Source organism: Globicephala melas, chromosome 10, assembly GCF_963455315.2.
Source record: "Globicephala melas chromosome 10, mGloMel1.2, whole genome shotgun sequence".
In the NCBI taxonomy this organism is placed as follows: Eukaryota; Metazoa; Chordata; class Mammalia; order Artiodactyla; family Delphinidae; genus Globicephala; species Globicephala melas.
This window is the reverse complement of record NC_083323.1, coordinates 19063449-19088884: the sequence shown is the minus strand read 5'-3', so window position 1 is coordinate 19088884 and position 25436 is coordinate 19063449. Positions and strand designations below refer to the sequence as shown.

Here is a 25436-nt window from a genome sequence, read left to right as displayed (position 1 = left end):
CTCTACTACCTCAAAAAGACCACAGGTGAAAGAGGAAAATCTGAGGAGATTCACAGAGTATTTGCTTGGACATCTGCAAAAAAATCAGGTGTAAATTTCTTTTGGCTTAGGGCTGTCAGAGAAATCTCCAGTAAAAAAGCTGATCCAACGACTCGTCAGGCTGTTTCAGATTTTCCAGGAGCACAGCTTTGCTAAGTCATTCCAAAGCAGTTCTACCCAAGTTGACATTGGAGAGAATGACCAAAGAGTCAGAATAACATAACATACAATAATAGTCTAAATCATGACCTGAAGTGGACTTGCAATGCCCAAAGCATATGGAAAGGCCTAGCGCATTGTATGGGAAGCGGGCAGGGAATCCCCTTAGTTTGTACAAATTTCTACAGCAGGGGAACAACGGTGTCAGCTTCAGTCTCAGGTGACTTTATCGGAATGAGAGCACCACCAAGATCTACGTTCATTTGGATGAGCATGACTGGAGGCCTCTCCTGATCATTTCAATTTACCAGGTAACTTAGACATAGGCACGGTCCATTGAAGCTCAAGGTGGAGCACCACATGGAATCAGGAAACAGAATCAAGAGTATCTCCTACTTCTGCCACTAATTAGAAGCATGGCCTTGGACATGTCCCTTCTCTCTCAGTTTCGCTCTTGATGTTTGACTAGGTTATTTTTCCAGGGCTTCCAAGCTTACAACAATCTTCAATTTTACTTCCTTTCAACAATTAGGTAGTTTTATTAGAGAGATGTATACTTAATCAAGAATCAGCTTCTTGGGTGTCTTCCCAGGGGCTTCAGCTTGCCCATTTTTGTTGTTGTTGTTGTTATTGTTGCTGTTTGGGGGGGGGGCATGGAAACCCTTATCCCCACAGAATGCCTGATCATTTAATGCAAAAGGTTTTCATTTAAAAGACCGTGTGGTCTCTGCTGGTTGCACAACTTCTCTTTGTGTCCATGCTGTTGCTGATCAAATATTGCAAAGCCATTAATTACCTTAGGACAAATGCAGAGGGCCACGTGCAAAAGTTCTGGCCAATTGCATAGAGCAACATGCCAGATGTAAAGTAAGCGAACGGTTTTTCTTGGTATTTAAGGTTCAGTGAAAAAGTAAGAGGGGCAGCTATGCCAAGAATGAAGAGCCAGAGTTTGCCAAGTGCTTCTTTAAGTGGCTTTAGCCAATGTGAGACTAAACAATGCATTAAATAGGCATACGACTTGCTGCAGTTAAGGAATCGCATGTCAAATAACAGCTCTTTGCTATGTTTTAAACATGATCTCGCATATAGATAAAGACAAGTGAAATGCTCTGCTGTCATCTCCTTAGTCTAACAGCTAATAAGGCCTGGGGATTTGAACTTTCCAGGCAACCAAAAGTAATTCTTTGTGATGTAAGAGCTTTTGCTGATGTTTCATGGAGAGGTGTAGGATGGAGCTCTGCCAGGGCAACAGCTCAGTGCAGAAACAATTTTTTTGCTACTCTGGTTGTCAAAGACTCTGGCTGCATAGAAGAGGAAAGGCTTTGTAGCCCATTATTGAGAACAATGAGAAATCTCCTTGGGAGAGATCTCGTGCCTGTTTGCAGTGTGTCTAATTCTTTGGTATGGGCTGTGAAATCAGAAGAAAGTCTGCTAGAGGGATGAGGTCGGCTCTTTACAGAGGTCCTGAGGAATGCTGGCATGGTGCGTTATGTCTGGACTAGGTATATGGAGGCCCAGAGGGTTTGGAGAACACCAACACTATCTTTTGGATCCAAAATGGAGATATGCCCCTGCCAACCACTGAAGATCTGAGAACTTCTGATACCATTGGTCTTCAAGCAACTGGTTGAGGGGCACCTGCACAGATGGGAGCCTCCCATCCAAACCCCTGGCTGCTCCCACAGCTCCTTTCATGGCCAAGTTGGGGAAGACTCTTCCTGCCTGGCTCACTCTCAGGCCTCTGGTGCCTTGTGACCACCTCTCCTTTACCACCTCTCTTATAGCACCTGGAGAACGATCCTTGGTCCAATAAACAGCCTTTCTTCAGTAGGTCTTTGAGAAAAACCAGCAGAACTCATAGATGCTAGAATTAAAGCACTTGAGGTTTACTGGCAGAGAAAGAAGAAAACTTGAAGTTGGCCAGAGGAGAGGGTCCCACAGACCACAGGCATAACCTCCTCCTCACAGGTGAGCTGCAGTGTTCTGTCTGAGGGCAGCCCAGTCTGTGAAGGGTCTTGAACAGCAGCAGCCTCTACTCAAAGAAGCTTTTCTTGTGCACCCTGAGGAAATTCTATTAGTATTTTCTAAGTTTTTCTAGAAGGTAAAATGTAGCGTCATTACATGGATGTCTCCCTCAAGCCTCCTTTCAAAGAAGTGTTCAGAATTCACCCTGAACTGAGGGGTTCTTGCTCTTGATCTCTTAGAGAAGCCTGGGATTTGGGGAAGCATCTCCCTGTGCTATAACACTTTGGACCTTTAAACAATGTGAATGGCCAGATGAACATGCTTCTTGGAGACAAGAGACCTTGACTTTGGTTCTGGATCCATCCAACGAGGTAAGTCACAAAATCTCAGTGTCTCACATTTCTCATTTGTCCGATTAAGCAATAATTCTTGCCGTCTAAGACTGGAGTAAAGACAAAGGGAGAGAGCTGATACAGCTGGATTTTGAAAAAGTGAATATACTAGTCAAACATAAGGCATCCTTTGTGTTACTGAAACTACTATGTAACTGCTACTACTAGCAACAGGTTTTATCAGCTGCCCCTGTAGAGAGAAATGAGTTTATAATGAATTGGGCTGCCCAGATACCTCTACCTTTGCAATAGACTCTGCAAATGATCCCAGAAGAGAGTAAATAAATATAATTGCTAATGTGTTTATGATGGTTACTATGTGCCAGGCAGAATTCTAATTTAATATGTTCTAATATATTAACCAGTTTCATGAGGTAGGCCCCGTTTTATAGATGAGCAAATTGAGGAAAAAAGAGGTTAAGTTACTTGCTCAGTGCCACCCACCAAGTAAGTTTCAGAGCTGGGATTCAAACCCTGGATTCTTTGCAACAGAGACCATGCTTGGTCTTGAATCCTTCCCTCTCCTGCTTCTTGTAATTATCCATCAGGGAGAACATGGTCTCAAAGAGCATTACAATGTCAGGAAAATGCAAATTATTTTCTGAATTTGCACAGAAATCATCACTTTCGTAGCAGTCCCTTGGTTGCCCAGACTGGTCCCCTTGGGCATTTTTAAATAGTAGCAAAGCACTTAGGGTCAATAAAAAAACTCATTGTTTTTCTTTAAGAATATCTGTGGCCTATTAGCTTAGTGGTGCTAATGAGGCCAGGGCCAAGGTCAAATCCCACATGTTCCAGTTAGTTTCAAAGCGAAAAGCTTGACCAGCTGTCATACAAGTGCACGGCTGGCTGTCTAAGGGGTGCCAAGCCAAGGAATGCACATGGTGCAGCTCAAATCCAGCCCCACTGACAGCAATGCTAATGGTGGGTGAGTGTGTCTTTGGGTGTCCCCAGTGGTGCACTCTCCTTTAATGGAAAGGCAGTCTCAATAGGCTTGGAAAAGGCTTCTCCTCAAGATTTAGAAGCCTATAGATTCTAATCTGCCCCCTCTAATTTAATAAAGGGCAGCTAAAAAATGACCTACTTACCATCCTCACGTCCAGGAGAGTGAGAAAATGTAAAGATGAAAACTGTCAGCTCGTCTTTCCTAGTAAGGAAAAATGGCAATCTGTTTTCATGAGGTGTGTGCTCCTTTGGCCAGATGACTTGCGTGTATTTGGTCATGTCTGAGCTTCTATTTCATCCCCGGGAGGTTGGAACCCAGCTTACAACAAAATAAAACAAAGAAGCTGGCTCCTCTTTCTTTAAGTAGGTGGGATCTCCTATCTTTGGGGAGGAAAAGAAACTATGTGGAGAAGATAAAGGAGTCTAAATGTTCTTCGGTCACTGTTTAAATCCAAGGTTCTCCTTTCTTGAATAGCACCAAATCCTTGTTAATTACAACCTAGACTATGAGTCTGTTAAAGTTAGAAGAGGTCATTTACTTTAACAAAATCCCCTTGTTTTATAGACAAGGACATTTTGGCTCAGGAAGTTTAAATGCCTGCCAAAGTCATACAGCTAATGAATGACAGGTCTGGGAGTAGTTTTCTGAGCACTATATTTCAAATGAAAGAAGCTTGAGTTAATAATAATAACTTCGATCTAGGAAGGTTGTTGCAATCAATAACAATGAAATTCATTGCAAAGTTTTACTTAAACTCTTCATAAAACAGTATGTTCTAACACATGAAGAATGCCATTCATTTACTCAGACCTGTTCTTAATAACTATGCATTAGAGGTATGTTTTACAAAAGCTATAAATCTGGAATAGCCAAAAGGGCATCCAACTTTCCTTTCTAATTGATTTACTTCTCCTTTTTCCCAGACCGCCGAGGTAAAGCATATACAGTTTATTTAAGGGACTGTTTATAGACTCTTAAAACTAAAAAGGACCCCAGAAACTCGCTTTCTTTTGGTTGCTCTTAATTGAAACCATCCAAGGTGGTTGGTTGTCCGTCATTTTTTAAAGTATCTTCAAGGAGAGAAATTCCACAAGCCTCTAAAGCACATGTTAAAATGGTTAATCACCGTGACTGTCAAAAATTATATCTATGGCAAGCTTAGCTTCTCCTATTTCACTTGAAGCTCTTTTCCTCTTGCTTTGTTCCATGCACAGCGAGGTTATAACAAGCTGCTCTCTATGAGGGTTCCATCAATCTGGTAAGATAATAGCTAGCTCTTTCCCAGTGCGCCAGCTCCATTATGCCACCATTTTTCTCCCAAGACTATGAAAGTATGAAACTGGTTGATATGCTCTCTTGCTATGATACATAGGGAAGAATCAGTAGTTAGCTCTTCTTTGCAAACATCATTGCATAAAATGTCTGGGGAAGCTGCATTATTATAGAGGAACTATTTCACTTATGCTGGGAAGATGTTCACAAAACAAATAATCCGGAAGGTGGCTTCCGCTGTGCTCTAGTGGAACTTGGGCTTGTAGAGAAATAGGAACTCATTTACAACACTGGGTCAATCTATGCAAATTAAGCATTACAAAAAAAATATTATTCAGAACAGTTCTGTCTCTAATAGGGTTAAAAACTCTCCTTGTTAAATGTTCCAGCCCAATAAAAAAGATAGATATGGAGGCAATTTTCTTTTAGATGTTTGTGTTTCAAACTAAGATCAGAAACCCCCTTCCACTATGAAAAAAATCCATACATTCAAAATGGATTTGAAGTGTCTTAAAACGAAACACACAGCCGCAATAAAACTTTGAAAACAAGGGTAAAAAATATAATAAGAGTCGATTGGCAGAGGACAGAGGTAGGGAAGACTGCTTTCCTCTAAAAAGTATTTCAAAGGCTGTAAATGCTTAGAGCTGACTTCTCCACACACAGTAAATCTCAGGGGACAAAAAGGAAACTCAATAAAATTTGTTGACAACAGTTAATGCCTGTAAGAATAATTGGCTCAGACACAAAACAGACCATCAGCGTAGCTTGGGGAGGACCAAAATGCCGCCTCTAAGTCATTGTTAGTATACACTGTATTCAGTTGAGAAAAGATAAAGTTTTATCAGATAGGTGGGTAAATATGAGGTGAGAATTGTCCAAAGTGCCTGACGAACCTCATTCTTGATGATTCTGAAGACTAAGGTCCCAAACAAGTCATGCCATCCCATTCAGCTGGATTCCGTTCAGTTCAGTCCTGCCAGTCCAGCAATCAAATTAGAGCTGCAGCTATATCAGCCAGGCATTGAGCTCGATACTGGGATTCAATGGTAAATAAATATGGCCTTTGGTATCAAGGAGCCCATTGAGAGGGCAGATCCGGGTTAGGTGATTTCAAAAACTGGGAAAAAGGATTCAGGAAAAGCAGAAAGGACTATAATCTATTCTTCCATGATGAGTTTTCTCTATGACGCTTGCTAATATTGATACTTATTTTTTTTAATCTCCCAACTAGACTGTGAGTTCCTTGAAGGCAAAGTTAATCTCTCATTCATTTCTAGGTATCTCATTCATGCTTGTACTGTGTCTTACACATAGCAGATGCTCCAGCAATGTTTTGAATTAAAGAATTTAAAGGGGTTAACTTCTCTTGGGCAAAAAGGCTAGTCCGGTTGACTAGAAAGTTAATAAGAATACTTTGGTGCATGAGGGTTTATGTCAGACAAATAATTTACATTAAGTCATGGAGTTCTATAAGGCAGAACTTATGAAACCTAGACTCTCAATAATAATAAAACACAATTTATAAAACCACTTTCTATCCAAAGTCATACTCTAAACATTAAGAGTTGCCGTGTAGAACCTTCCCCTTTCAAGTTACTAAAATGGAATTAAAACACATTTGCTAAACTTTGATCCTTGGAGTAACAGAACGCCTTTCAGTGCGTTGAAATCAGTTTCCATCACAGTTGTCCAATACTCTTAACTATCTGTGTGAACATATATAAGTATCATATGGTTACTTGGGACCAAGTTATTTCTTTCCATTCTCATTTTCAATCATTTAATGCAAGCATCACAGTCATAAAAGATCCAGTTTCCATGCACTGTGCATGGAAATCCTGGAGCATGTCACACTGAACATCACAATTCAACCTGGCACATAACACAAGACACTTGGGGGCTTGGCAATCACTTAGTGAACTGGGTAAAAGGAAATGGCACAAATGGATTATCAAGACAAAAAAATCCTCTTGGGCATAATAAGTGAGAAACACTTATCCATCTTTTAAAATGGGGATCAGTAGTAGAAAAGTAAAGAATAATGACAGCCCATCGTTGGGTGACGTTGATGTGACACATTTGCCTTCCTCAAGATATTCTGAAGGTAAAACAAGCCTGCTATTTGAAAAGCACTCACCCAATGAAGGCTTTCATCTGCATAGCAACAGAGAATGGGATAGAATCGCTTTATTGCCAGAAAAATAAATGAATTCACTCAAAGCATTGGCTGGAAACAGAGAGTGGGAATTTGCCCATTCAAAGAGTAGAAAGCACTTCTCACTTTCTGTCACTAGTTGTTGAAAAGCTATTTGTCACCAAATCTACAATGAGTACAGACCATCAACACGCCTATCAGCCTCTTCCTTCCCATGCTCCGTACTCATCCCGGACTGCTACACACAGACCCCTCCTTCCAGTCTCACACACACACACACACACACACACACACACACACACACACACACACACACCCCTTCCTGGGAAGAAGATGAGAGAGACTTGAAGTTTGTGAGTCATCACAGGAGCTATTCAAAGCCTGGTGGGTAACTGAGGTAAGCTGTCTACACTTAAGCGATATGAACCTCTAAGAATGATTCATGGTCCTGAGGACCTGAGAGTCAGTTTCCTGAAACTCTCTAAACTTCCAAAGAATTACACAGAAGGAGCATCTGGCTTCCCATCAGTGTCCTGTAGTATACAATGAGACAGATGCCTCTGAGGTAGGTTCTTTAAATAATCTGTTCCCTCAGGTAGCACAGACTCTTGTTGGTGTTTATTATTTATTTGCAAGCGTGGACTTGGCTGTCTACTTTTTATTGACTGTTTAATCACCTGAGACCTACTTATGGGATAAGTGACCTTGCACTTGTCAGAAACCCTTTTCCAGATGGAGACATCACTGGAGAGCCCCAGAGAAGAGCGATGTCAAAGGAAGGCAATAACAGAGACTCAAGGTCAGTTTGAATGGAGGGCGAATTAATTCAACATTTCAGTTTGTATTGAGTGAGAGCCTGTGTATTTGCAAACGTGCCTTTCAGCAAGGTTCACCTTCTGTGTGTTCCTGGTGATTTCATATGGCATGGAGACATCTGGGAAGGGCCCCTCCATTCTTTGCCCAAGTCCACCTTCCTAGTTTCCTCCAAATAACCTAGCGCTTAAAACAGCCCTACACGTTCACATATGTGGCTACGTGCACTCACAGATCTCAAAAACTGAAACCTTAATCCTCCAGGGCCATTTTGTCACACCTTTCCACTGGAAGGAATGGAAGAGTGAGGGTAGAGCAGCATAGTTGCAGGAAAGCTCAGTGGGAAGTCGTTAAAAGACAAACTGCTAAGGAGGAAAATTCCATCTGAAATCTGCAAAACGTGCCACAGCCCCACTGAAACACTAGGCTCGCTTTAAGGTGAGGAATCTCGGAGGCTGAGGACGGCTGCCAGCCGTGGGCAGTCATTCAGTTCTTCACATACTCCCTGCGGTTGTAAATCCACAGAGCAGTGAGAAGGAGGCTACTTACTGAAATAAAAGCCCCTGTCTCCGCACACGAACTGAAGGGCGTCCACCAGCTCAGCCCCACAGAGGGTCTCGGGTCCAGCCGTGGCAGAGCTGGTGAAGGTAAGCAAGAACACGGCCACGTAGAAGAGATGCGAGGAGGACGTGATGTGCATCTTCACCTGCCGAAGAAGCAGAAGGAGGGTCATGCTTCCTCCTGGGTCCTTGCCAGGAGACGGGGGTGAGGCAGGGGCGCCTTTACCCTCAGCTCTCCATTCCTGTCATTCATCAAAACTACCCGCTCCGAAGGGCAACAAGGTGTGTGAGTGACCGCAGGGCAGTGAGGGCTGAGCGGGTCTTGGCATCAAGCAACCTGAGTTTAATCCTCTTGCTACTGAGGAACCTTGGGGAAGTCCTTCCTGAACCCCTTCTCTATGGGTTCCTATTACAATTCAGTGAGATAAAATATCTAGAAACATTTACTATGTGAACGTGAAAGATGCTATTATTGCAGTGGGATCCCACACCGCTCAGAGATCCTGGTAAACCTTTGGAATCATCAAAGGTTAAATTGTGCTCAGTCCAGATCTGGGGCCAAATATGTTTTATTCATTTAAGTTCTCTCAAGATTGGCCATCCACAGATAGCATGTGCATTCATTATCGACCAGAATATTAAATTAACCAGAACATCATTCCCCAGCTACTGATTAAAGAGAATTTACTGCAGCTGAAAAAGAACTTGTGAAAATACTATATATCATCACAGTTTTTTTTTTTTTTTTCACTTGAGAGAGAGACAGAGACAGAGAGAAACACAGGCAGAGAAAGAGAGACTGGGATTTCTTACCTGGGGAAGATCAGCAGTTAATAACTACAAGTAGAAGTATAAAATCAGGAACGGGAAAAATGTGAGGAAATTTAGGAAGGAAATTGGCTTATGCTAAGTAGACCCCACGCCTTCTTTATTCTAAAGCCCCTCGTGTAAGCTTAATATCAGATCAACACACATGTGGACTGTGCCCTCCATGAACAGGGCACTGGGCTCAAAACCTGCAAAAGCCTTTTTTTTTTTTTAAGTCACAGGAATTCATCTCTTGGAGGGACTTATGTGTCACTGTAACCATCTTATAGCAGGAACCCCTGGTTGGCTTGACTTAGCAAATGATAGACATCCAAATGGCAGCCCCGCCAGAAGCAGGATTCCTGTGGCTCAGGTCTCCATCCTCACTCTCAGCAGTAGAAACAATGCGAAGGTGAGCATTAAGTTTTTCCATATTGCTACTTGTGGCACCAAGATATGGTTTCTTCTAGGAAGCCTCCCAAGGTGAGTAGCTTCACCCCCTCAGATGCATTCGCTCTCAGCAGCATCAGCGGAGTCAGTGACAGGATGTTAAGCGAGGGACCCTATCAAAAGGTCATGTAGTTAAGCTGGAAGCTATCATTATGAAAAGAGGCTTTTCTGAACCTCCCAGTCATGGCAGGTCCATTTAACTCCATCACTTTTGGAGAAACAGACTCAGTCATTTATTTTCCAACCACCTTCCTTGCCCTCCATGGACTCTTAACTTAATGGCTGTCTACATCAGTGGCAAAGTTTGCTCCATCATTGTAATTAAGATTTCCATTTTTGTGGCCAGACTTTCAGCTCAGCAATTGAGAAAAAAAACCCCTAAACCCCTGACTCTTGTTAACACAATGTAAATATTTAGTTAATGCTTGTAAAACTGTGGAAGATGAAAAGCCTCCTCTATTTGCAAATCCTCATAAATAATGGACATAAAATAGAAGAGGAGGTGAAAGCTTGATGGAACATTTCTTCCATTTTCTCCATAGGACCTGTTCATGGAAACCCTCCACCCCCATGTAGCCAAAGCCACGGAGACGGCTAGAAACAAGTCATCCTATCCTTATCTTTCTTATGTATAAAATAATAATTGGTGGGAGTTTTCCCTTTCAATATTTCCAGTGGAAATCTCAGCCAGTCTAACCCCACTGGACTTCCTTGCCCTTTTCAAAAGAGAAAATTCATAACTGATCTTACTGAACATACCCCACACTCTGGCAATGGGTCAGTTCTAGAATGTATGTTATTTTGCCAATCCTATTTCTCCATCCCTCCTTCTCTGTTGATTTAATAGTGATGCTTAAGGCCAAGCACCTGCAGCTGTAGATGCCTTCAAGTTCTTCAGTTCTCGTGAAATCCAGGGGAAAAGGTACTCAGCTTATAGCCTTAGTGAATTGAGAACTTCATTAGAGGTCAAAATTATATTTTAGTAGTTATTTATTTCATATGACACATTTAAACCCAGCAATACATAAAAATCTCTAGCATTTAAGAATTTAAGATTTATTTTTTACAGATTTTTCCTTTCTTTTTCTTTCTTTCTTTCTTTTTCTTTTTCTTTTTTTTTTTTTTTTTTTTTTTTTTTTTTTTTTTTTTTGCTGAGTTATGTTCTAAGATAAATACCAGCACTTACAGTTCTAGGACAAGATAGAACCTCTAGTGCATTCGCCTTTAGTTCAGGGAACAGTCCAGTACAGCCACAGAGAACCAGAGAATTTATCACATTATGTTCCCCGGAAAGAAAACAATAAGGAACTGGCTTAGGAGTTAAAAGTTCGAAACAAGTGGCCCCATGTGTTCATCATTTCCTGGGCCTTTTATTTTTCCAAACACAAAAGAAATGAAGAGAGAGAAAGGAAAGATCTGAGAGAGAGAAAGGAAGGAAGAAGGAGAAAGAGAAGAGAAAAGAGAAAAAACTTGCAGAGCACTCTTTCCCAAAAATCATTCACAAATCCAAAATTTAAAAGACCTTTCTTTTTATCTTAAATAAATGGAATATCAATTGATTCCAGATGTTTGGGCTACGATAAAAATGCCCCGCAAAATTTGAGGGCAATAGTCATAAGAAAATACTCACTGTAGGTGTAACCATTTTTGTTTGTTCCAGATCTTTTACAGCAGGTCAGGGTGGGTATTATGAGACTGATGTGAATAAACTGAGGACTTAAAAGCATGTGCTGCTTTGTGGGTGGGGTTTGTGAAAGCATCTAGTTACATTTGGACACCCAGGCAGGTATGCTATGAGCCTGGGTAAACTGCCTTTTGTCCATTCCGACAATGAACAAATTGCACGGCTGGGATTCAAGTCAATCTTTTCCTCCAAATCAAGCCACCAATTTCCACTGTGTGCCTATAGTAGCCGCCCCGGACAGTGACCCAAGCTTCAGTCCTCTCCTGTGCCCTCTTCCTTCTGATTCAAACACTTGGAAATATCTTGAGACTCAGAGTACGATCAGCTTGCTCGTTCTGCCTGGCAGACACCTTTACTCATTGAATTACGTTTGAAAGACCACGTAGCTCCCTCAAACCACTTCCTGCTCCAAGTACAGGAAAAAGCAACAACTTACGGCTAGCTCTACTTCTGAACAGTTCAGCATACACAACATGGAAAGTTCATTTGGAGTTTTCCAAACTTGTAGTTAATGCAGAGATAACACTCCACAGCCTCTTTTAAGATCATCTAAGCAGGGAGACAAAGCCCCCAGCTATCAGACCACATAGCATATGTGTATACTGACTTCATTTCTTTTAAAAGCAAGGTAGCCGGCATGCATCTTGGCATCTCAAGTGCAGCAGAATCAGGTGCCTGACAAGGATGTATCCTTAACTCCTAAGCCACTTACTTGACTAAGAAAAGTCCTAGTGGTGGAGTATTTGAAAGCAGCAAATGATTACCGTACTAAGTGGTAGGGACGTTTTATGAATTGAGCCCTCAGGCAATTGCATCGGGGAGCCAGTGACAGCGGCTTAAAAGTGCTTGCAAATTGGAAAAACACAAGTCTTGAGAGATATAATTTTGCTGAGAATGGAAACTTGAACTAGGGCCAGTGATTGGAAACGAGAAGTCAGTGCATTGACAACGCCAGCCAAATTTACCTAAAGAGACTTTACAACACCGAGTATAAAATCAGAGTTTTACAACACAAAACCCCAAGTCCAAACTTCGCCCCTGAGAATCCTCTTCAAAAGAAAAAACTTGGAATAGCAGTTGCTAGAAAGTTTCCGCTTTCCATATACAGTATGCATTTGTTTAAATTATACGAATGTGCAAGGTCAGCAAGAGTTCTTAAGGAGTTCTTTTTCAGAAGAGCAAAGTAAACTTCACTCTAACTTTGACTCTCTGGGCGTAAGTGCAGAGAGTTCCGGGACCTTCGCTCCAAAGATCACATTTAAAGCTTTAATATCATTTAAAATGTAACTCTTTATATGTGGCATGCCTTGTAATAAAAGTCCTGACAAGTTACACACACACAGATACATACACACACAGTCCTACATACACACGAACATGGTCTTAAAAATAAAACATCTGCACCTGCAAAAAAAAATCCAAAAGTTCATATCCATGCTCTATAGCCCTTAACCATAGACAGGATTTAAAGGAATCTTCTATAATGACACCACTCAAGCCCTGCAGAAGTGGAGGATTTAGCATAAGTACCTAGCAATAGTTTTTACTCATACAGATATCTGTGCAAAGGCATTTATCTCCCGGAGCTATTTTTTCAGATCCCACAGAATTGCATATTCAGCAATTTATAAATAACTCCCAGTGCCGAAACAATGAAAATTCTAAAGTGAAGAACATCTCTAAGCAGAAGCAAACAGTACACAGTTTAAAGAAAATTCCCCAATGACTTCAAAGAGTAAGAAATATTTACCTTCAAGAAATCACAAAAGCAGCACTTAAATAATTGGGTTGGAAGACTGCTGATTTTTCCCATTGCTTCTGAAGTGCAAAGTCTGGAAATGAATTGGTTAGCAGGAATAATGAGGCAGAAAGAAATCCAGGGAGATGGGAGATGTTGAGAGCAATGTCACATTTCAATTTTGAGGACTTTATTCCATTGCGCAGGCTCTATCTGCTCTGAATTTAGCAGTGACAGTGAGATTTAGCAAACAGAAGAGGGATTTAGAGAAAATCCTCACATTTATCTACAAAACACAGACACTGTAGACAGGAAACAGCTGGGGGAACGCTTGCCTTCTCTCTCTCTCCCTCTTCTGGCAAAGTTATCGAGTAAGGACTTTTTTGGGCATGGTGACAAATAACATCATACCTTTGCATTTTAAAACTAGAGCACAGAAGCATTTTTTCCCTTAAAAGAATGCGTGTTAGTGACAGGGTGAGCAGACATTAAAATACCAGTGCTGTCCTCTGATTAACTTTCTACTGGGCAGGAAGACACACACATCTGCTAATACACCTTACCAGTATGAAAGGAATACACTTGGAGGATGGGCAAGCAATTTTATATTCCAGAGCCAACGCAAAATTAAAAAAAAAAAAAAAAGAAATGAAAAAAAGACCATCTCAAACATACCCTACAATTTTAACCCTCAAATGACTGGGGTAAACTAGATTGGAAGACAGCGCTGGGATGACCCCTCGTCCTAGTTGCCAAGTGAGGGGAATGATCTCATTTCCTAGAACCTGGAAAGGGGCGGGCAGCTTTGCAGTTGGCTCCCTTTAGGACACTGTCTAATGCTTTCTGCCCACGACAGGGCAAAGATTTTGCTGAGCTGTAAAGCCAACTGAAATAATAAAACAAAATCTTTTTCTTCCTTCCTCTACTCTGCTGCTTATCACCCCCAGCCTCACCCCAGGGGAAGGGCACCTGAGGGGAAAATGATTTTCCTGTCGTTCATATTTTTCTGCATAACTTGAACCTGAGTGTGTGTGTGTGTGTGTGTGTGCGCGCGTGCGCACGTGAGTGCATTTTATTTCTCCAGTTTTTGTGTATTCTAAATAACACCAGCTGGCTAGCAATACCCTCTCAAGGGTTATGATGTCATTCAAATCTCTCAACTGGATGAGTGGCCGGCAACATGGTCCAAGCCAGCTGTTTTGCTATTTATAATGTATACTTGCCTTTGCCATTGAGAATCAAGTTCTGATCTTTTGTCGATATAGTTTGCACCAATTTCTCTTCGGTTTTGCGAAGTAGGAGATAAGAAAGTAGATTATGAAATAAGGTTGCAAAAGCCCAGGTCAGACATCCCACTTTCCCTAGAGGTCTGTCGGGGCATGGTTCCCCAGGGACGGTGGAAATAGTCTGGACCTTGCCTCTCTCTCTTGTGATTCTCAGGAGACCCAGCGATATTGACGCATCGACTCAAAACAGAGGTCTGCTGGAAACCCTTGTCTGGGTCTTTATGTTGTCCTGTGGCCAGGAAGTTGTTTGCAGAGGTGAGTGCCCTCGAAGGAAAACCCAATTGGTTTTGAAAGGGGGTTGAGTTTGCTCAAGGCTTCTCTGTGATTCATAACTTGTGGCAGTGTTTACCTTCGAGAAAGACAAGTTAGACGTTCGGAGTGATGCCATTTTAATGGTGCAGTATATTCAGCATCAGTTAGTGAGTGCCTACTGTGTGCCCAGCTACATGCGTCACGGTCAAGGCCCCACAGGGGCTTTCAGCTAAGTGGCAGAGACAGAGAGGAAAACTGCTGTCATATGGAGGGTATGTGCTCTTTTAAAAATACGAAAAGTGCACACTTTCTCTGGAAAGACAGGGAAGTGAAACCCTGTTGAGAATCCAGGATGGGGGAGGAGGGGTGTGTCATGAGAGGCTCTGGGGTGCAAAGTTGGGAAGTTTCAGTGGATGCGATTTGACCTGAAGAGTCTACAAATATGCATCATCAAGAGGTGGCCGGGGAGGCACCTGTAGGTGTGTGGGCAATTCCTGTACTTCTAAAATAATCCAAGACTTCCTTTAATTATCCCCCCTTCACACATTTAACTTAGGACCTGATTTACCGAAGATCTGTTTTTTTTCCCCCACAGCTTTGGCAGATCACATCCTTCGTGGAAAAAAAAAAAAAAGTCCAACTTCCTCTCATGGACTTTGATAACGTAGATTGTCTCACATGTAGAAAGACCTGCCATTTCCACGTGTGCAGAGTCAGGTACCCGCTGAGTCTTGGTGCTGGGTGCCTGGGTCCACCGCTGGGCACCTTCACAGGTAAAGGCCGTGACTTTCCCATTGCAGTTTTCCCTTGTTTTAATCGTTCCAAGATGTCCTAGGAGCTCACTGCCCTCTCCAAGGCTGTACCCCAGTTTGATGGGCTCTTTTGGCATGCCGTGTGAACAGATCACCTTATCCCCAACCATTTCATGTAAAAGGCTGCTTCGGGAGACAGAATGTACCGTTCCGTCCGACAGTGGGCTCCTGCACTATCGACACACTGATTCACAGTCTCTTGGTTTTATAACCCCAATTACCCTTAAAGGATAATTGGGTTTTAATTTATGTCCCAGTTTTTATGTCACAATCAAAGAAAACTGAAATTTCAGTGAGTCGTAATTATCATCAGCTGTGCTGTGGAAACATTCCGATGTGAGCTCTCAGTTTCCAACAGGGAAAGCAATTTCCTGAAGTGATTACTGTATACTTCAATATGGAGAATGGTCTAGATTTCTGGGTAGGGTGAGCCAGCAACAGAGCAATAATTCCTAGGGAAATGGCCGTTTTCTTGGCTAATTCCAGGAGTCAACATGAAAGCCAAAGGGCAATAAATGTGCCACACAATGACTTTTTAATGACTGAATCCTGCACCTGTTTAGAAGAAAAAGAGTTGGATGCACCTATTACTAGAGGGTCCAAGGTGGTAGTAAATCTAATCCCTAGGAAAAGTTCAGGTCAAGAAGCCCCATTGGAGAGAAACATACAGGGTCATTCTAAAATGACTGAATGATTATGTAGTCTCCTGCCTGGAACAACCTGACAGGTAGATATGGGAGTTGTGTGCCACCAAAGTAGCAAGGATGTGCTCATCATGAGAACAACCACTCCTGGAAATGCAGAGATTCACAGTTTCACCTCTTGCATGTGTAATGCCTGAGGGATATAAATAACTCTCCCCTAAAGCCTTCTTCTTGAGTAGCGTATTTGCATAAAGCTGCAGTCTCAGAAGACTTCTGACACCTTTCTTAAAAAAAAAAAAAGTCGTTCATCTCCTTAAAGAGCAGGCTGATTGAGATTCACAGAAAGGGGTGGGCAAGACCCTGTCCCCCACTTTTTTCTTTTTTTTTTGCAGTACGCGGGCCTCTCACTGTTGTGGCCTCTCCCGTTGCGGAGCACAGGCTCCGGACGCGCAGGCTCAGCGGCCATGGCTCACGGGCCCAGCCGCTCCGCGGCATGTGGGATCTTCCCGGACCGGGGCACGAACCCGTGTCCCCTGCATCGGCAGGCGGACTCTCAACCACTGCGCCACCAGGTAAGCCCCCCCCCCCCCCACTCTTTTTGCTCGAGCCACATTCCCAGTCCTCCCCATGTCAACTGCAGAGTTGCTCATTCAAAAGCTCATCTCATATCCATGTGCAGTGGGGCAGACTTACAATTTATTTCATTAATGTCAGTGCTGACTCCTACGAAAAGCTTAGGATGGATATCTGGGGGTAAGAGGACTTTGGAACCAAATAACGGGTGAGGTTTAAGGCTTTGGGGCCACCCACCAGACAAAGAACTTGGGGTAAACTACTGGGCCTGTCTCCTGGCTCACGGTTTGTGAGGAGGGTTGGTCTGGGAGTGTATTCTCCAATGTCTGAGATCAAGGTCTGGTCAATTCAGAATGTAAAACTCAGAGGAAAAGGCTGGGCCTCAAAAATACAACAGGCTGCTTAACAAGGGGACCAATGTCAGCTCCAAAAGATCTGCTCAGAAGCAGCTCTGTTAGTCCTCAGAAAGAACTTTAGCTCAAAGGAGCTGCTTTAAATCCTTAGAGGCGCTTTTTCCCCACAGCTAGGGAAAACAGTAATAGGGAGAAGAAATCCTCCCACTAAAGAAATCAATGCTTTCTTTTCAACATCAAACTCGGATCTTATTTCTTCTAAAATGTCAAAAGGGCAAATGCTGAGAACAGTCAGAAGCAAAACTTTTGTGGTTTGGGTAGCAAAAGAATTCTTCGTAATGGCAGATGAGGAGTCACTGCATGGGGCGAGGATGGCGTGGTGGAGTGAGAGAGCCTAAGGGCTCACCACAATTGCCCCAAGTTGAAAAGAAAGTGAGGAAAGAGACACCAATTCCGAATGTCAGGGGCAAGTACCCAAAGAACGCTTTCTTTCGGAATCGAAAAATGTGCGCGCCCTCTAGTGGCCGTCGGGGAAACTGCCACCGCAATCTTCACCGTTGATGTGTGGAATTTGGGAGGTGTGGGGAGTTCTGCAAAGCTCGGGATTCAAATATACTTTAAATTGCACTTATCTTTTGAAACAAATAAGCTAGGTATTTAATTCACTCTAGTTTTAAAAAAGGGAAGAGTACTAAGGGGAGAAAGGAAGATGATAAACTTTACGAGAGCAGGGATGGCGTCTCCACGGCTCTACTCCCAGGGCTTACCTTGATATGGGCTCCAAACATTTTGTTGGTTGAATCAAAGTCTGGAAAATAAATGACGATAAAGGTAAACTATTTCACATAAAAAAGATAATAAACTCTCTGAGAGTGAAATGACCAGCTTCTTCATTTTATAAATAAGAAAAATGAGGGGTGAGGGAGTGGTGGATAGAAAAGTGACTTGTTTTAATGTAACAAATTGAGGTGCTTGCAAACCAAGCTCAAATTCAGTCCCCCTGTCCGTTCTACACTGTTTCTTCCACATCAGTGTTCAAAATTTGGGCTTTAACACTGATGGTCAAAGACATGGCATTAAAGAATCATGTAGGAGTGGAAGGGATTCCATTTTTAATTCTCTTTAAAGCCAGTAAAGGCTAACCAGGCAGAGGGAACAGCATGGACAAAATTCTATGGGAATGAAGAGGTTCCCAGTGTTGTGATGTGGGAGATAATGCTGCAGCCATGCTCTCAGACTCCTGCACTGTGGAGGCCCTTTAGTCTCTCCTTTCCCCATCAGTAGCCTTCACAGAGCTGTAAGACCGGAGAACAGTCTAATTCCCTCACGATTCTCTTGTAAACAAAGATTTGTATGTAACTGAATCAGTGATTAATTCTGGGAATGGCATAGTGCCTCAAGGTAAATGTGCAACAGCAGACCTGGGTTACATTATAACCTAGGCCAATCTGAGTAGTGCTGGGTAAGAAGAACGGAGGTGGAGATTGATCACGCAATGATCTTGCCAGAGATTCCATTTTGAAAGATTTAATTGTAGTGTTTATACTTCGTTAAGTAAATTTTAATGGAAAAACGAAATGATTACGCTTGATAAAGATTTTCCACAATAAGGGTTGAAGCAAAAAGATCTTATTTCTGGTGAGCCCTGAACTTTCTGGAAAAACTGGTTCATCAGAACATCCCATGCTTCCTGTGGGTCAACTGAGGCAGTTCTATTGTGCTCTTTGAGAGCAGGGCACATAGCCTCCAGCCTCGATTCTTTACTTGAAGGTGGCTGCTAAGAAACATTTCAGATTGCTTCCTGTGAGGGTTCCCTGCATAAACAGAAGTTTGAGTAATCAACTGAGGAGGAGAAACAGAATCTAGGGGAACCCTTGGTAATGATCCGTTTGGGAAGCATATATCCTTGGAGACTGTACCTCATCCTATGCCCAACATAGTCCCTTGAGGGTGGAATGAAGGTGTGCCGTGGAAACACACACTCTGCTCCTTTTTACAACACCTTGGTAAAGGCCTCAGCTTCTTTCAGAGCTCAGAATAACTATTTAAACTCAGTTGTATTAGTCAGAGTTCTCCAGAACAATGGAACAAACAGGATCTATTGCCTATCTGTCTCCTCTCTCTCTTTTTTTTAAATTTAATTTCTATTTAAAAATTAAATAAATTTTTTAAATTTATATCGGAGCATAGTTGATTTACACTGTTGTGTTAGTTTCAGGTGTACAGCAAAGGGATTCAGTTATACATATACATATATCCATTCTTTTTCAGATTCTTTTCCCATATAGGTTACTGCAGAATACTGAGTAGAGTTCCCTGTGCTATGCAGTAGGTCCTTGTTGATGATCTGTTTTATATATAGTAGTGGGTATATGTTAATCCCTCTCTTGATCAATATGCTTTAAGGAGTTGGCTCATGTAATTGTGGAGGTTTAGCAAGTCCAAAATCTGAGGAGTAGGCCGGTAGGCTGGAGACTCAGGAAAGAACTGCAATTTGAGTCCAAAGACGCTATGCTGGCAGAATTCCCTCTTCTTCCAGGGAGACCAGTCTTTTCCTGTTAAGTGACTCGACTGACTGGATGAGGCCCACCTTCTTTATGGAGGGAGATCTGCTTTACTCAAAGTCTACTGATTTAAATGTTAATCTCACCTAAAAAATACCTTCTCAGAAACATCTAGAAAGTTTGACCACATATCTGGGTACTGTGGCGTAGCCAGGTTGACACATATAACCACACTAGTGGTTCTCAAAAGGTGCACTCACTGGTCCTCCCTCACGAAAGGAAACTCAAGTTAATGGATTACATTTCCCAATTCTGTTTTCCTCTCATACGTTAAACTTTGGCTCCTGAACTTATGTTCCTTGGTCGTTGCCAAATGGAAGCCACAGCACACTTGCCTTGACAATATCATTAATATTTTATGAAAATTCTGTTCATTGGTGACAAGAGGGTAAACAGTGCTTCATTTTTTTTCCTTCCACTAAGGAGAACAAGTGTGCATATGACACACACACACAGCCACACTCATACCACTCAAATGTATGCACACAATCAGACATGTAAACATCTGTGCTTAATTTCTCCAGATAAAAAGTGTGTTCATTCCCTTATTTTAAAAATTGCAGTTTTGATCAATGGGAAGAAGTTTCAGGCATAAGGTAGTGTTTGGGGTAGGGTGATGTCCTGCCCTTTGGCAAAATGGAGAGAGAGATGTCCCATATGCTTCTGTCCCCAGAGACTGACTCTATGCCTGGATTAATGGGGGTCCTGTGACCCTCTGGGTAGCAGGATGACAAGTGATTTTAACTTTCTTCTCAATACTTTTCTGCACTTTCTAGATATTATTATTATTTACTTTCAGCAGGTATTACTTTTATAGTTAACAGTTGTTGAAAACATCATTGAATAGTGTTCTCTGTACTCAGTATTGACTGAAAATGTAGCTTATACCTATATGTCACTTTATTCTTCACAGCTTGAGGCTGTATGCTTCCTGTCTCAGTCTAGGCTTGTTCACGTGACATTTCTATGCACTCACTCATCACACCTCACCCTCATTATCCCCTCCTTCCTTTATCATGCCTTTGAAGTTCAGTCTCTTCCTCTCAATTTGCTCAGTGTTGTTCTAGATTGGATTGATGAATTCCTGGGTTATTGGATGGGCTTCTAACCAGTTTTCCCTCATGGCAATCTAGCCAACTCTGGTTGCTGGAATCCTCTTCTTCAAACGCCATGTTCATGTTACACCTCCCGAGAGTTCCTTGGTCACATCTAAGTCCTCTCCTGTCACTCAAAACCCTCCGTTCCTCAGCAGTCTTCTCTCTTGCTAATGCCCGTCATGGCTTCTTCATAGCCTATTACTGTTCACCTGTCCATCCCTGGCCCCCGCCTAGTGATTGGTTTTTAATAGGTTCTCAATAAATATTTGTTAATTAATAATGATAATAACCACGAACATTATTGAGTATATATTATATTCAATTCTTTATTTCATATTATTTTAATTATCTCACTTAATTCTCACATACCTTAATGAAATAGATACTTTACTTCCACTTTTGTTTCAAAGTGCCTGGTGCTGTTTTAGGAACATACCAGATTCTCAAAAATATTTGTTAGATGAATGAAGAGAAAATCGAGCCAGGAAAAGTTAAATGACGTCCGATGGCTAGTAAATGACAGAGCCAGGATTCAAGTTCAGGTTGGTCTAACACACGCCACTACGTGGTTTACGCATCTTTGGTAGACGGATGATCTCTTACTACCCCTACATTCCCCCCAGTACAATGTTGGACTTTTACTGGTACTCAGTAAAGGAATAATTAATTCTAAACATGAGTTTAGAATAATTGTAATAGCCTTTTCCAAAATAGCCAGTCTGAAAAGTTCAGAGATGAACACTTAGGCTGGAGTCTGGTTACAGCCATGTTTGGAGCATTTTAGGGGAAACTAACAATGAGAGATTATGTTTACTGGTCCTCATTCCCACCACTTCTAGCCTTAGCTACTGCCTCAGAATACACAGAGAGGAAACCAAGTCCCTGCAGATTTTTCTCTATATCATGTTGCTTCTAATAAAACAAAACAAGCAACCAAAGCGGCAGAGACAATTACTCTCCAGAAACAAGATGTACAAGCCAGGAGCTCAGGCAAGGCCTGCCTCATACTGAAAGCCACTTATACTCTTCTAATTACAGTAAGAACAGAGGATAGACTTTCTAGGGTGTAGTCTTCCTGGAGCTTTCCCTGTGGGCAACTGAAGTAAAGCAACTCACACTGGCAAACATTTGTCAACTGAATCCATTATGGAGAACGGTATGGAGGTTCCTTAAAAAACTAAAAATAGCACCACCATATGATCCTGCAATTCCACTCCTGGGCATGTATCCAGAGAAAACCATAATTCAAAAAGATACATGCACCCCAATGTTCATTGCAGCACTATTTACAATAGCCGAGACATGGAAGCAACCTAAGTGTCCACTGACAGATAAATGGATAAAGAAGATGTGGCACATATATATGATGGAATACTACTCAGCCATAAAAAAGAATGAAATAATGTCATTTGCAGCAACATGGATGGACCTAGAGATTGTCATACTGAGTGAAGCAAGTCAGACAGAGAAAGACCAATATCATATGATATCGCTTATATGTGGAATCGAAAAAAATGGTACAAATTAACTTATTTACAAAACAGAAATAGAGTCATAGGTGTAGAAAACAAACTTATGGTTACCGGGGGGAAGGGAAGGGTAAATTGGGAGATTGGGACTGACATATACACACTACTATATATAAAATAGTTAACTAATAATGACCTACTGTATAGCACAGGGAACTCTTCTCAGTACTCTGTAATGACCTATATGGGAGAAGGATTTTAAAAAGAGTGGATATATGTATATGTATAGCTGATTCACTTTGCTGTACAGCAGAAACTAACACAACATTTTAAGTCAACTATATTCCAATAAAAAATTTTAAAAATAAATAAATAAACTGTTCTGTTGAGGCATAAAGGCCTTAACATTTCCCACTCAATGACAGTTTATGCTGTACTTCTTAGCGTCCTAGAGGCTAGTGCAAACTCAGTCTTTAGTGTCTATACTTCCTTAGATTAGGGAAGAATCTACAGATTGTTGTGGAATAGATGACATAGCAAATCCCTCTCAACCTGCCTTAGAATTGGTGCAACTTGGGGGTTCTCAGAAAGCTATTGCTTTTCCTGTCTGGCAAGTCCCAAATGGAGCTTATGATGGATTAGGGACAGTTCCTAAAGTCTTACTGACTTTCCTGCAATTCAAGATAGGATGGTTTGACCAGATTGTATTCTCACTGACTTGTATTTTAGCCTTTTGCTCCCAGTTATTCTTTGTGTGTATGTGTGTGTGTGTGTGTGTGTGTACCCCCTTCTTTCCCTGGTTATTGAATCTTAGCTGAACTATTTCCTTTTAATCAACTGCTCTCTGGCTTTACATCCCTGATTCTTCACAAGGAAAACAGTGATTTAAAATTTGGATCTTGCTGGGGCTAGAGCACTGTCAATCCAACTGGCAGGCTCCTCCCTAGCTTGAGTTCCCATCAAGGTAGCAATCCCACATCCTGGACTGGCTAGCTTCTCTGCTTTGGAGAGCAAGAGACACCCAGTAGCATTTGCGAAGTTTGGAGACAGTTTGGGACGGCTAAGTAAGGACATCTGTTTTTCCCAAGGGGCTATCTAGGTCAAGTCTTCCAATATCTGGACTCTTCTGACCCAGTAACTTTTGTGGATTTTGCAGATAAAGCAAAGGTTTTCAAACTACAGACAATTAGCCAGGTGTTGCCCCTATGGACAGCCTCAATGGGACAGGGGACTCTTGTGATCCAAACCCAGCCAACTCGCAGGACCCAGACACAAAACAGACAAAACGTAAACCCCGAAACCCTGGGGAATGAAAGGAATCTTTGCAGTGGGAGAGAAGAACCGAGAACAGACAATAAGTGCAGTCAGGAATAACCAGACAATAGCAATCATCAGCAGTTAGCATCAGTGGTGATAAATCTGCATTTTTACGGTTTATAAATAACAATTCCACAGGATCTTCATTGAGCCCTTTTGAAAAATTTCACAGCAACCATGTCCTGAGCATGCCAAGCCCAGGGCTGTGTTATCCTACACAAGAGGGACTTTCTTTGTGGAGGGAAACCATTTCCGAAACACATGACGAAAAGACGCAACTCATCAGTTGGGGCAGTCCAAGTACCCACACTAAAGCTGGGGTCACCCCGAACTACAAAAAACATCATTCTCTTGGAACTACTAAACTCTGCTGACTGGAAAGTAAGTTTACACAGCTCAGTGTCAAGCAATTTGGTTAAGTCCAGAAAATGGGCAGGAAATGCCAGGGCTGGGCTGACACGGGTGCCCTGAGCTACAGCATCACTTTGAATGGGACTATTATTTACTTTCTTAAGTAAATATCATGTGGCAAAATCATGCCTTATACAAACCAGCTGAAGTGTGTGATGTAACCATGTTAACACGTTTTTATAGTCCTGGAAGAATGCGATGGGATTGGGTCTATCAGTAATCATGTAAAGAAGCCGAGTATACATTCCAGATGTTCATTATGTCCCAATCATTCGCTGGGAGCAGAGTGGAGGCTTTCTCCTTGCCCAGGAAGCCTGATTTTAGTAATTGAGACAGAGACACACTTGAAATCTGAAACACTTGGAATTATAATGCTAAATCCTACAGTTCCAGTTAGGTAAGTGTATGTGTGCAAAACAAAACAAACATGTGAAAACGAGTGGAAAGAAAGAAAGAGAAAAAGAAAAAGAGCAAGCCGAGGCAATACTATAGGACCTTTCCATCTGAGGTCTTTCTTTCGTTGTTGAAGCCTCACAGCGCTATGCTCATTTCTACTGTCAAACAACCTTTGCCGGAAAGGTCTAGGGCACAGAACGTAAATGCAGCTGTATATCAGCTCGAATGGATCACTGAGTAACTGACCTTTGTAAAATCAGACCATTCAATGTCCTGCACAATCAGAAAAAGATGCTTTTATTCGTCGAGTTGCTTACATTTCAGTATCTCCTCCAAAAGGAATTAGTTCCAAGCAACCTCTACTGACCCTCTTAAAAAGTGTTTAGACCTTTAGACTGTAGCTTTCTGCTTCACAGTGTTCTTTATCCTGGACGGTAGTGTACTGAATCACACCAACTTTTTGGTTGAAGTTATTGTGGAACCAGTACAATTCCCAAGCCCTTTATAATTCAGCTTGAACTGATCTTTTCAAACAAATGTACCTCGTCACATAACTTAATTGGCCCCTCTGGCCAAATTGGGACTACTTACCACACTGTCGACATGCTTTGCCCCGTTTGACCCTTTAGTTCCTGATGAAGTATCTTCGCCCCCCACCTCAACCCCAGCTCTTTGGGTTGAAAATTTCAGCACGTTTTCCACCTGCCCTTCCTCAGCCCTCCTGCTCTCTCTTCACCCCTCCATTCCTGCACCAGCTAGAAATGATGTGTCATCCTCGTCAACTCGCATATCACTTTGTTCATGCCTTCTCCTCTTGTAGGCACTGATGTACATATGTAGATTTTTATTCATATATTTATTCCTTCATTCATAAAATAGCTGCTGAGCATAATAGGCAACATGCTAAGAACTAGAAATACAACCTACGTTCTTCTACCTGTGTTCTTCTACCCAGTACCTGCATTAATTAATTGTGGCCTTGACCCACTTTGAAAAAAGGCCTCCTAGAAACACAAAGGGTAAGAGTGTTGTGGCTACTAACTGTGGGCTTTAACCAAATAACATGAGCCCTAAGTAACTTTTTTTAATGTAGGTTGACTTGAGAGATGGTAGTACATTTAATGTTGAAATAAGACTAGAAATATAAGAATCTAGAGGTCATTCTTTAAAAAAAAAATGAGCATGTAAAAATTACCTGATATAGCCATCATGGTTTAAAGAAGCAATAATAAAAACTAAAATCTCAAGTTGCTTCAAACCTCTTAGCTGGCAGAACAAG

General features: G+C 41.9%; 1 protein-coding gene across 3 annotated transcripts in view; it reads right to left on the bottom strand.

Annotated features, from left to right (window-relative positions):
* Positions 1-13173, bottom strand: part of IGF1 (insulin like growth factor 1) — a 74300-nt gene extending 61127 nt beyond the window's left edge. For all 3 annotated transcript variants that reach the window (XM_070046472.1, XM_030856238.3, XM_030856237.3), the window contains exons 1-2: positions 12996-13173; positions 8294-8450 (exon numbers count right to left, since the gene is read on the bottom strand). In XM_070046472.1, coding sequence (XP_069902573.1) covers positions 8294-8450; positions 12996-13058 — 220 coding nt within the window. In that variant the 5' untranslated portion in view covers positions 13059-13173. The remainder of the gene's footprint in view (positions 1-8293; positions 8451-12995) is intronic.
* Positions 13174-25436: the final 12263 nt, after the last annotated feature.